Below are 12,774 nucleotides of genomic sequence, written 5' to 3' on the forward strand. Positions count from 1 at the left end.
GTCTGAGTATTTTGGTGTGTCTGCCTGCCTCTGTGTAAGATTTGCTTGGTATGCATTCATTCATTTGTCCAGTAACAGTTTATTTTTATTTTTTTATTTTTTTGAGATGGAGTCTTGCTCTGTCGCCCAGGCTGGAGTGCAGTGGCGCAATCTGGCTCACTGCAAGCTCCGCCTCCCAGGTTCACACCATTCTCCTACCTCAGCCTCCTGAGTAGCTGGGACTACAGGCGCCCACTACAACACCCCGTTAATTTTTTGTATTTTTAGTAGAGACGGGGTTTCACTGTGTTAGCCAGGATGGTCTCGATCTCCTGACCTCGTGATCCACCTGCCTCGGCCTCCCAAAGTGCTGGGATCACAGGCGTGAGCCACTGCGCCCAGCCCAGTAACAGTTTATTGAGTCTGGCCAGGCATGGTGGCTCATGCTTGGAATCCCAGCACATTGGGAGGCCGAGGCGAGTAGATCACTTGAGGTCAGGAGTTCAAGACCAGCCTGGCCAACATGGTGAAACCGTCTCTACTAAAAATACAAAAATTACCCAGGCGTGGTGATGTGCACCTGTAATCCCAGCTACTTGGGAGACTGAGGCAGGAGAATCGCTTGAAACTGGGAGGTGGAGGTTGCAGTGAGCTGAGATCGTGCCACTGCACTCCAGCCTGGGTGACAGAGCGAGACCCCATCTCAATAATAATAATAATAACTTAGCTGGGCATGGTGGTGTGCACCTGTAGTCCCAGATAGGAAGCTGAGGTGGGAGGATGGCTTGAAGCCAGGAGTCCAGGTTGGGCAACATAGTGAGACCCCGTCTCTACAAAATAGTTTTTAAAAACTTAGCTGGGCATGGTGGTATGTACCTGTAGTCCCAGATACTCAGGAGGCTGAGGCGGGAGAATGGCTTGAGGACAGGAGGTCAAGGCCTGGCCACTGCACTCCAGCCTGTAGGACAGATCCAGACCCTGTCTCTGAAAATAAAAAAAAGTTTGTGCTTTATTTTGAGGATTTATGCAAGGAGTGGAGCACCAGAGAGGTACGGCAGAGAGGACAGTTGGGTGTGTGTTTTATGAAGCTTCCTTTGGCTACTCTGTGAAGGTGGAAAGGAAGGGTCCAGGAATGGAGGCTGATAGCCCAGAGGGAGTTGGAGTTGGAGGAGGAGCCGTAAGGAAGGGAGGAGAGAGTGGGTGGGAGGAATGCCTGGGAGCCTGCGTGGACAGTTGGTGAGGGGTGGAGGGGAGGCATCAGGAAGAGGCACAGGGCTGTAACCCGGGGACAGAGTTACAGTAGTGCTTCAGGAGGGAGGCTGAGGCTGCAGTGAGCCGAGGTGCGCCACTGAACTGCAGCATCCACGACAGAGTGGGACCCCGTCTCAAAAACAAAAACCCGAATGCAGTAGGGCTTTCCTGAGTTGTGGACCCTATAGGAGGAGCAGGTTTTGGAGGAGGAAGGGGAAGAATTGCTCCTTCCTAATTATGTCCTTTTTTGGAATCTACTGTCCCTTTCTTTTGTTCCCGGGGACACCTTTCCCAGGCCTGGGTGAGCTAAGATGCTTCTCTCTCCCTACGTCCAGCCCACACCACCCACCTACCTATTCCCCTCCCCTTTATCCTGCAAACATCAGGATGACTTGGTTGACAAACTCCAACCGGCAAGAACTGGTCTGAGGAGGCTTAAACCTCCCTTCCCAGAGGTGGCCTGGAGAAAACTGCCTCCTCCCCTTAGGAAAACTCGTTGTAGGGGTGGGGCATTTTGGGCTTTCAGGACACTAGCAGTGTCTTCTTTCTGCCTTATTTTTCTGTCACATTCCTGAGCATTTAGCAAACTTTCACTGGGACCTGCTACATGTCCAGCCCTGTGCTAGGTGATCCTGCAGACCAAGCGGTGGTTGACAGAGATATCCTTGGTAACTGCCCTCGGCAGGGCGTTCCTCAGTCCATATAGTAACTGACAGTCCAGGACTGGGATGGCAGCACAGGAGGCCATGGAATCCTAGAATGGATCCTAACCCAACCTGGACTGCCAGGGAGGGCTTCGGAGAGGAGGAAACCTTTGAAATGAGTTCTGAGAAGCAGCCTGGGAATTGAGGGTATATTTTCAGGATGAGGAAACAAGTTTAAATATCCAGAGGCGAGAAGATTGCTTGAGGCCAGGAGTTCAAAACCAACCTGGGCAACACAAGAAAACCCCCACTGCCCCCCCATCTCTCTGTCGCCCAGGCTGGAGTGCAGTGGCACAATCTCGCCTTCACTGCAACCTCCACTTCCCAGGTTCAAGTGATTCTCCTGCCTCAGCCTCCCAAGTGGCGGAGATTACAAGCGTGCGCCACCACGCCCGGCTAATTTTTGTATTTTTAGTAGAGACAGGGTTTCACTATTGTTGGCCAGGCTGGTCTCAAACTCCTGACCTCAAGTGATCTGCCCCCCTCAGCTTCCCAAAGTGCTGGGATTACAGGTGTGCGCTACTGCGCCCGGCAAAAAATAATATTAATAATTAAGATCCAGAGGCCTTTTATTGTCATGTTTGCGAACTTATTATGTACCTGGCATTGTTGCAGACACTGGGGTAAGGCAGGGAAGAAAACAGACAAAATCCTTTCGTTTTCGTGATGGGGTGAATGGGAGCTTGAAGACATTTTAGAAAAACTGGAAGTAACTCAATGGGGCAGGATCGGAGAGAACCAGGAGAACGCATCAAGCAAGGTCGTGAGGGGCTTTGTGGCAAATGGAAGGAGTTTGAAGTTTGTCTTCGGGGTGGGTAGGAAGCCATGAACAGTAAGGAGACCCAGGTGGGACCACCAGAGGACGTGCTGAGAAAACCTGAGGATTAAGAAGGGGCCGCGCGGTAACGTATAGGGGGCGGGAGAAAGGCAGCAAGGGGGCGAGGCTACGATCGCTAGGCAACGCGGGCCGCGCCACACTATTGGCTGGTCTTTCGCTACGTCATCCCCCGCGCCCCAGCGTCCGCCCTAGGAACCCCGGGGGCGCGGCCTCCTCCGGTTGCTCGGCCCCGCCCGCCTGCACAGCGACTTGGGGAGGTGCATGCCAGCCCCTCTGGCTCCACGGTGGAGTCCAGGCCTGGCATAAAGGAACCGCAGGGAGCAATGGTGACGATCTCGGAGCGAGGACTGTAGCTGAGTGGAAGGAAGCAGTTGTGTTGGACCGGCCGGCCTCCACCCCGGAGGCGCTGCCCCGCCCCCTGCCAGTTGCACTTCTTTAAATGGCCCGGGGCTCTAGGGAGGGGTGGGCGGGTCCGGCGTCTCGGGGCACGGGCGGATGGCTCCGCCCAGCCAATCGACGCCCCGCAGCGGGCGGGACTCCAGCCAATCGCGGCTCGCGGCTCGGCTCCGGGGCGGGGCTGGTGGGCCAGAGGCCAGACGGAGAGGCCCCGCCGAGGTGAGCGAGGCACCAGCTGGTCACCGGCGGGTCCTGGCACTGGCGGGTTGCGACGCTGTGGGCGTTCCAGGAGGTGATCGTGGCGAACCTGGCAGCTGGGGTGAGGAGTGGTCGCCTGGCTTGGGAATTTACCTTAGGCTGGAGGAGAGAGAAGCGCGCCCCGGGGACTTGCGGAGGCGGGGTCTGGGTGAGACCGGGGGAGGGGGCCTCAGATTCAGGGTGATGATAGGGAGGGTCTGGGGACCTGAGACTGGGTTCGAGACCCAGGAGGGGAGGCGAGGTTGTTGGGGCAGTATTTTCAAGTGGAGGGAGTTTGAAGCTGGGACGTTGGGCGTTTGGAGAAGCGAGAGAACAGAGGGGAGGAACTTTTGAGACAGGGAACCTGGAGATTCGATTCCACTTGGGTCTTCCGGACGGGTCGAATTCGGGGCTTTATTGTGTTCTGGAAAAGGTGTGAGAGGTTTGGGGCTGAGATTCTGAGCATTTGGAGAAGCGAGAGAACTAGGGTCAAGAATTCTTGGGACTCCAAGACGCACTGGCGGGGGAAGGGGGTTGCCGGGAAGAGTTCAATGTTCGGGTCTTGGAGCCGGACAGCGAGTTTGGAGGTGAAGTCCAGGGGCGTTTGAAAGTCAGGAGAATAGGAGAAGTGGGAGGAAGTATAAAATTAGGATACGTAGTCTCCCGAACTAGATCGGAGCATTGTCGTCTTTGAGCGATGTGTTAGGATCTGGGTCTCTGGATCCAAGGGCAGTTTGGAAGGAGAATCCCGGACTTAAAAGGAACTGAGGGACCGGGAGAAAGCAGATTTAGAGCCGGAGTCTGGGGTGGGGGAGGGGTGTTCCGGGCCTGGAGCTCAGACTCACCGCCCCGGAGGCAACGGAGGGCGGGGCTAGGCGGGCGCCGACAGCTGGACGTCCGGGTTCCCTTCCCCCACCCGCCTGTGCCCCTGTGCGCATGCCCTGAGGGAGAGCGGGGTGAGGTGAGGGGGGCTTGTCCCCTGGACGGGCGGAGCCCTCTGGGGATTGTAGTGCGTGCTCGACGTCATTCGTGTACCTGGCGGCTGTTGGCCCCCGTTTCCCAGAAGCCCCTGGGCCAAATTGGGGCGTTCCTTGATGCTCTGTAAGGCCCCATGGGGGGCGGGGCCTTACAGTGTCGCGGTCTGATTGGGTAGGACCCCGAGGGGGCGGGGCTTGGTCTGAGCTGAGATCTAGCAAGTTTTCTTATGGGGCGCGCTTTGGGGGAATCTGAAAGCGCGAGCAGAAGGAATGAGACAGGCCCCTTTCCTACTCTTGGGAGCGCTCCCAGTCGGTTAAGGAAGAGGACATAGAAATATCCTGACTGTTGAAGAAGAATCTCAACATGGGTGCCCCAACAGGGCTCCAGGAGATTCGAATATAGTAGGCACTCAGTAAATCTGTTGAGCGAATAACTGGCAATTAACTCTTGATCGAGGCCGGGTGTGGTGGTAATCCCAGCTACTCAGGAAGCTGAGGCGGGAGGATCGCTTGAGCCCAGGACTTCGAGACTGCAGTGAGCTGTGATAGCGCTGCTGCACTCAGCCCTGGGCGACAGAGCGAGACCCTGTCTCTAACAGAAAACAAACACAACTCTTGTTCATTAAGCACTTCCTGTGTGGTGGGCCCTATAGATACGTGCCATCTCCTTGACAGAGGTGGTAAGAAGTATTTTTTTACGGTCCCCATTTTACAGATGAGGAAACTGAGGCCCTGAGAATTGACTCATTCAGATCACTTCCCGTGATCGCGCAGCTGCAGTTTCCAATACAGAATTCAAATTTGGGATTCCCTACTTCCAATCCAGGTCTCTGTGCTCCACACTTGTCTTTCGTGCTCCATGTTTGAAGAAATTAGTATTGTGGAAGAACAGTTTTAAGGCTCAGAGGAGCTTGAGTTAGGATCCGTACTTGGCAGATGAGGAAATTGATTCTCATGGATGTAAATTCACTGTTTGAGGCCACAACAGGCAAGTGAGTGAGATTTAAATCTAGCTGTACTTAAGGCCAGATCTTATTTTCTTAATCATATATGTACTCGCCTTGTAGGATTCAGACAGCCTTCATTTTATAGATCAGTAAACTGAGATTCCGATGATTAAAAATCACCAACAACTCAGTAGGCCTGAGAAAGTGGGATTTGAGCCAGCACTACGGTGTCTGGTGTCTGACCTTCCCCTATGCGCCTCTTCTCTCTACAGGGCATCATGGTGGGAGGCTTGAAGAGGAAACACTCTGATTTGGAAGAGGAGGAGGAGAGGTGGGAGTGGAGTCCAGCAGGCCTTCAGAGCTACCAGCAAGCCCTGCTCCGCATCTCCCTAGACAAAGTCCAGCACAGCCTGGGCGCCCGAGCACCCAGCCTCCGCAGGCATGTCCTCATCCATAACACCCTCCAACAGCTGCAGGCTGCACTTCGCCTGGCTCCCACCCCTGCCCTGCCCCCTGAGCCCCTCTTCCTGGGCGAGGAGGATTTCTCCCTGTCAGCCACCATTGGCTGTATCCTCAGGGAGCTGGACACCTCCATGGATGGGACTGAGCCCCCTCAGAATCCAGTGGCTCCCCTCAGCCTCCAGAATGAAGTGCCACCCCAGCCTGATCCAGTCTTCTTAGAAGCTCTGAGCTCCCGGTACTTGGGGGACTCTGGCCTGGATGACTTCTTTCTGGACATTGACACATCTGCGGTAGAAAAGGAGCCTGCACGGGCCCCACCAGAGCCTCCTCACAACCTCTTCTGTGCCCCAGGTTCCTGGGAGTGGAATGAACTGGATCACATCATGGAAATCATTCTGGGGTCCTAAAACTGTGATAGAGGGGATCCTTCCTCATGTCATCTTTGGTGGCCTGGATCTCTGAATGCAACTCTGGGTGTGTGTTTTTGTGGGGGCTCTAAGCAGTGACTATGGCCTCCTTTGTTCCCATTTCAGGGTTCCACAAACTGTCTTGCATGTGTGTGTGTGTCTGGTTACCCCGACCTTCTGTGAAGGTGGGTCTTCCTGAATTAATTTATCTATTCCAAATGCCTTAACGAGACTCTGTTTCTGGGAGTCTGATTTTCCACTTACACATTTCTTCCACCTTTCCTGCTAGTTCCCACTCCCCTGTGACCACTGGGGCCTCAGGGAAGATAAAGAAAGCTGGGCCTGTTGAAGGATGACAGGGATGTGCTGCCAGGTTGCTATGGAAACCCAGGCTCTGCCTCTTGCACCTTGAGGGGGTGGGAGGGGCTGGTCTCCTCCCTCCAGGCTGAACCCCACTTCCTCGGCAGGACCCCAGTCTCAGCAGCCTTCTGATTTCATAACCAGGCCGGACCACGTGCAATAGGGTGGAAACCAAACTGCTCCATGCCGCGTTATTTAAAAGAATGGCAGAGTTTGTGGTGGCTTTTTTTTTTTTTTTGGATTGTTTGTAATTTTTTTTTTAATAAAAGTATTTTGGAAGGAGTGATGTTGTCTAATGTTTCTAAACTTCACTGGGTCAGTGGGAGGGACCTGGTAAGTTCCTAAACATCAGCACCACTTCCCTTCCATAGTTGGGGTAGGTGTATCATTGTACATGACATTTATTGAGTGCTTGTTGGCTGAGTGCTCTAGCTCCCACTTGGAATCCCAGCACTTTGGGAGGATCCACTTGAGGCCAGCCTGGGAAATGTGGCGAAACACTGCCTCTACAAAAAATACAAAAAGGAGCTAGGCATGGCGGCATGCACCTGTAGTCCCAGTTACTGGGGAGGCTGAGTTGGGAGGATCGCCTGAGCCTGGAAGGTTGAGGCTGCAGTAAGCCATGGTCACACCACTGCACTCCAGCCTCAGAAAAAAATGAGTGCTTGTTAAGAGCACTGTTCTGGCCACTTAATTTGAATGAAGTCTTTTAATCCTCATAATTACATAGAAGTAAGTACTGCTACCACTTTTTATACAGGAGGAACCTGAAGTTTAGAGAGGACAAGTCACTTAATTCAGAGCCACACAGGAAGAACAAGGACCAGGGAGCTAGGCTGAAATGGCCTCCAGAGCCTTGTCTTTCACTATTATAAATGTTGCTTCTTAGACTCACCAGCCACGTGGGTGGGCACAGGAGGGAGAAACTGAGTTACACGGAGTATGTGTCATTGAATGTGGTGCTGAGCCCAGAGGGGCAAGAAAATGCCCAAAGATCCCCAGTACTAAAAGACCTCTTTAGGAGAGTTGGCTGGGAAGCAGAGCCCAGATTAGAGTTATGGTGCTAATGCTGGTTTTTTGTTTTTTTTTTTGAGACAGAGTCTTACTCTGTCACCCAGGCTGGAGTGCAATGACAGGATCTTGGCCCACTGCAACCTCCACTCCCGGGTTCAGGCAATTCTCCTGCCTCAGCCTCCCAAATAGCAGTGACTACAGGTGCTCGCCACCACGCCCAGCTAATTTTTGTATTTTTTTTAAAATAGAGACAGTTTCACCACATCGGCCAGGCTTGTCTCCAACTCCTGACCTCAAGTGACCCGCCTGCCTCAGCCTCCCAAAGTGCTGGGATTGCAGGCATGAGCCACTGTGCCTGACCTGTGCTGATGCTTTATTTTGGAGGTACAAGCCCAGGCTGCTGAGATACGGGAGAGGAGAAAGGAGGTGAAGGAAGAGGTAATGTGATACCTGTACAGGCTATGCCTTTACAATGGTCTCTGAAGAGATGAAGCAAGTGAGCTACACAGCATTAGGGACTTTTCTGGAAGGGTTGCGAAGAGGAACCACTCCTGAGTATAGTCCATGGGTGGAGAAAGGATGGGGATTTTGCTTGTGGTTTCTGGGTCAAAGCCAGATATCTCAACCTGAAGAGGTCATTGTCAGAAAGTGGAGGGATAACCTGAACAGGTGGGTGCCAATCCAGAGAGAGAGAGGAATAAGGTGGCCCAGAGGATCTAAAGAAAGCAACCAGGTACAGGCCAGGCGTGGTGGCTCAGGCCTATAATTCCAGTACTTTGGGAGGCCAAGGCGGGAGGATTGCCTGAGGCGAGGAGTTCGAGACCAGCCTGGCCAACATGGTGAAAGCCCGTCTCTACTAAAAATGCAAAAAGTTAGCCGGGCATGGTGGCAAACACCTGTAGTCCCAGCTACTCGGGAGGCTGAGGCAGGAGAATCACTTGAATCCAGGAGGCACAGGTTGCAGTGAGCTGAGATCATGCCACTGCACTCCTGCCTGAGTGACAGAGCGAGATTCCATCTCAAAAAAAAAAAGAAAGCAACCAGGTATGGTATTTGCTGTGGAATTGTAAAAAATAAAAATCAAAGGTAAGCAACCAGGTCTGCATCCCAATATGATGGCAATTGAATCATGTCTTCCTCCTTGAAACCTTCAGTGCCTTTTTTTTGTTTTTTTTTTTTTCTTTTGAGACAGGGTCTCTGGCTCTGTCGCCCAGGCTGGAGTGCAGTGGTACAATCACAGCTCACTGCAACCTCCACCTCATGGGCTCAAGCAATTCTCCCACCTCTGCCTCAGCCTCCCAAGTAGCTGGGACTACAGGCACGTGCTACCACACCTGACTAATTTTTGTATTTTTTGTAGAGACGGGGTTGTGCCATGTAGCCCAGGCTGGTCTTGAACTCCTGGAATCAAGCGATCCTCCCATCTCAGCCTCCCAAAGTGCTGGGATTACAGGCGTGAGCCACCACGCCCGGCCTCCAGTGACTTCTTGACACACTCAATAAAACGCCAACTCCACCAAGACCTGCAAGGACTGACTTATTCTCACTTCGGACAAGTTTCTCAGTTCCATCTCCCACTCTCCTTCACTCAGCTGGGCTCCCTTGACCCCAGCTCCTTCTCACCCAAAGGCCTTTGCCCTTACTGTTAAATCTGCCCAGTGGACATTTTCCCCAATAGCTTCACCAATCCTAATATCCCCTTCTCAGGGAGGTCTTCCCTGCCCTTCCTAGCTCAACACATCCAGGTGGGTTACCACGCCACCACAACTTGTTTGATTTTCTTTTTTTCTTTCTTTTTTTTTTTTTTTTGAGATGGAGTCTTGCTCTGTCTCCTAGAATGGAGTGTAGTAGCATGATCTTGGCTCACTGCAGCCTCTACCTCCCGGTTCCAGCAATTCTACCTTAGCCTTCCGAGTAGCTGGGATTACAGGCACGTGCCACCACACCCGGCTAATTTTTTTTTTTTTTTTTTTTTTTTTGACACGGAGTTTTACTCTTGTTGCCCAGGCTGGAGTGCAACGGCATGATCTTGGCTCACCACAACCTCTGCCTCCTGGATTCAAGCCATTCTCCTGCCTCAGCCTCTTGAACTGCTGGGATTACAGGCATGCGCCATCACACCCAGCTGATTTTGTATTTTTAGTAGAGACATTGTTTCTCCATGTTGGTCAGGCTGGTCTTGAACTCCTGACCTCAGGTGATCCACCCACCTCAGCCTCCCAAAGTGCTGGGATTACAGGCATGAGCCACCACACCCGGCCTGATTTTGTTTTAGTAGCATCTACCCAATCTCGAGTTACTTATTTCCCGTCTATAGGTAGACTCCTACTCTCCTGGGAACTCTGAGGGTTGTGTTGGTCTGTGCCTAGAACTATGCTTGGCACAATTGCACTCTCAAAAATTATTTGTTGTTGAAGGGCCAGGCGCAGTGGCTCACGCCTGTAATCCCAGCACTTTGGGAGGCCGAGGCGGGCGGATCACCTGAGGTTGGGAGTTCCAGATCAGCCTGACCATCATGGAAAAACCCCGTCTCTACTAAAAATACAAAATTAGCCAGGCGTAGTGGCGCATGGCTATAATCCCAGCTCTACTCAGGAGGCTGAGGCAGGAGAATCACTTGAACCCAGGAGGCGGAGGTTGTGGTGAGCTGAGATCGTGCCATTGCACTCTGGCCTGGGCAACAAGAGCGAAACTCCATCTCAAAAAAAGAAAAAATTATTTGTTGTTGAAAAACTTGGCCAGGTGCAGTGGTTCACGCCTGTAATCCCATCACTTCGGGAGGCTGAGGCAGGAAGATCGCTTGTGTCCAGTTCAAGACCAGCCTGGGCAACATAGGGAGACCCCCCATCTCTACAAAAAACTAAAATAAAATTAGCTGGGCTGATGGCATGCCCTTGTAGTCCCACCCACTCAGGAGGCTGAGGTGGGAGGATCGCTTGAGCTCAGGAAATGGAGGCTGGGAGCAGAGATAGCACCACTGCACTCCAGCACTCCATCTGGAACAGAGCAACAGAGAGAGGTCCTGTCTCAAAAAAAAAAAAAAAAAAAAAAAAAAATGGCCGGGTGCGGTGGCTCACGCCTGTAATCCCAGCACTTTGGGAGGCCGAGGCGGGCAGATCACGAGGTCAGGAGATCAAGACCATCCTGGCTAACACAGTAAAACCCCGTCTCTACTAAAAATACAAAAAAATTAGCCGGGCGAGGTGGCGGGTGCCTGTAGTCCCAGCTACTCAGGAGGCTGAGGCAGGAGAATGGCGTGAACCCAGGAGGCAGAGCTTGCAGTGAGCCGAGATTGCACCACTGCACTCCAGCCTGGGCGACAGAGCGAGACTCCGTCTCAAAAAAAAAAAAAAGAAATGAACTCCAGACCTAGCAATGACTAACCTTCCCTCCCACCTTTCTGAACTCATCTCCCCTACACATCCTCACTCTTATACTCCCACCACACCATTCCCTGCTGTTCCTCAAATACACCATATTCCAAACTGAAGGATCTGGAGTAATAGCTGCCTCACACAGCAAAGTGTCAGGGAGCCTGAGGCACGCCAAGGATTCCAATAATGGCTCAAATTTATTGAGTGCCTGCTGTGGACCTGGCACTCTTCAGCAGGAAAATAAATAAAATAGACAATTCCTGCTCTCATGAAGTGTAACAGTGGGGGAAGAGTGAAATACACATGAAAAATAATGCCAGGCACGGCAGCACGTGCCTATAATCCCAGTAACTCAGGAAGCTGAGGCAGGAGGATTACTGGAGGCCAAGAATTCAAGACCACTTTGGGCAACATAGCAAGACCACATCTCTAAAACAATTTAAAAAAGAAAAAATTAGCTGGGCACACTAGTTTCAGCTATTCAGAAGACTCAGGTAGGAGGATCCCTTCTTCAGCCCAGAGTTGGAGGTTACAGTGAGCTGTGATCACAGCACTGCCCTCCAGCCTAAGTGACAGAGTGAGACTCCCACTCTAGACTAGATAGATAGATAGATAGATAGATAGATAGATAGATAGATAGATAGATAGATGATAGATAGATAGACAGACAGACAGATAGATAGGGTCGGGCGCTGTGGCTCACACCTGCAATCCCAGCACTTTGGGAGGCCAAGGTGAGTGGACCACCTGAGGTCAGGAGTTCAAGAGTAGACTGGCCAACACAGTGAAACTCCCTCTCTACCAAAAATACAAAAAAATTAGCTGGGCATGGTGGCGGGCGCCTGTAATCCCAGCTACTCCAGAGGCTGGGGCAGGAGAATCACTTGAACCTGAGAGGTGAAGGTTGCAGTGAACCGAGATCAGGCCACTGCGCTCCAGCCTGGGCAACAAGAGTAAAATTATGTCTCAAAAATAATTAAGTAAATAAAAAGAAAAATAAGGCCGGGTGTGGGGGCTCACGCCTGTAATCCCAACACTTTGGGAGGCCAAGGTGGGTGGATAATGTGAGGTCAGGAGTTTGAGACCAGCCTGGCCAACATGGTAAAACCCCATCTCTACTAAAAATACAAAAATTAGCTGGGTATTGTGATGCACACTTGTAGTCCCAGCTACTCAGGAGGCTGAGGTAGGAGAATCACTTGAACCCAGGAGGCAGAGGTTGCAGTGAGCCAAGAGCACACCACTGCACTCCAGCCTGGGTGACAGAGCAAGACTGTCTCAAAAAAAAAAAAAAAAAAAAGAAGTGAAAATGTATAAGTCAGCCAGGTGGTGATAAATGCTGTGGGGGCAGGGGGAGAGCAGGGGAGTGAGGAGGGTGTTGCTATTTACATAGGATGGCCAGATAAGGCATCTGAGACAAGGTGACATTTGGGTAAAAGCCTGAAGAAGGGCCAGGCAAGTTGGCTCACCCCTGTAATCCCAGCACTTTGGGAGGCCAAGGCAGTCAGATTGCTTGAGCCCAGGAGTTTAAGACCAGCCTGGGGTAACATGGCCAGGCCCTGAGGTCCTGTCTCTACTCAAAAAAAAAAAAAAAAAATACTGCTCGCCTGTAGTCCCAGCTACTCGTGAGGCTGAGGTAGAAGGATCGCTTGAGCCCAGGATAGGCAGAGGTTGCAGTGAGAGGAGATCCCGCTGCTGCACTCCAGCCTGGGCTACAGAGCGAGACCCTGTTTCAAAAACAAAAACAGGTAGGGCGCCCTGGCTCACTCCTACAATCCTAGCACTTTGGGAGGCTGAAGCAGGAGGATTACTTGAGGTCAGGAATTCA

The 12,774-nt window shown here is 52.1% G+C and overlaps 1 protein-coding gene across 4 annotated transcripts; it reads left to right on the top strand.

The window, feature by feature from the left end:
- Positions 1-2,967: 2,967 nt before the first annotated feature.
- On the top strand, positions 2,968-6,841 carry SERTAD3 (SERTA domain containing 3). 4 transcript variants are annotated; one of them, XM_063621091.1, is made up of 2 exons: positions 2,968-3,387; positions 5,602-6,841. In XM_063621091.1, the coding sequence occupies exons 1-2, from the start codon at positions 3,268-3,270 to the stop codon at positions 6,196-6,198; spliced, it is 717 nt and encodes a 238-aa protein (XP_063477161.1). In that variant the 5' UTR covers positions 2,968-3,267; the 3' UTR covers positions 6,199-6,841. The 4 variants fall into 4 exon arrangements, with proteins under 4 accessions (XP_063477161.1, XP_055105211.1, XP_055105213.1 ...); XM_055249236.2 differs by having other exon boundaries at positions 3,344-3,487; XM_055249238.2 differs by lacking the exon at positions 2,968-3,387 and adding an exon at positions 4,587-4,784.
- The last annotated feature ends 5,933 nt before the right edge of the window (positions 6,842-12,774 follow it).

The sequence above is a fragment of the Symphalangus syndactylus genome, chromosome 17 (assembly GCF_028878055.3).
Source record: "Symphalangus syndactylus isolate Jambi chromosome 17, NHGRI_mSymSyn1-v2.1_pri, whole genome shotgun sequence".
Classification (NCBI taxonomy): Eukaryota; Metazoa; Chordata; class Mammalia; order Primates; family Hylobatidae; genus Symphalangus; species Symphalangus syndactylus.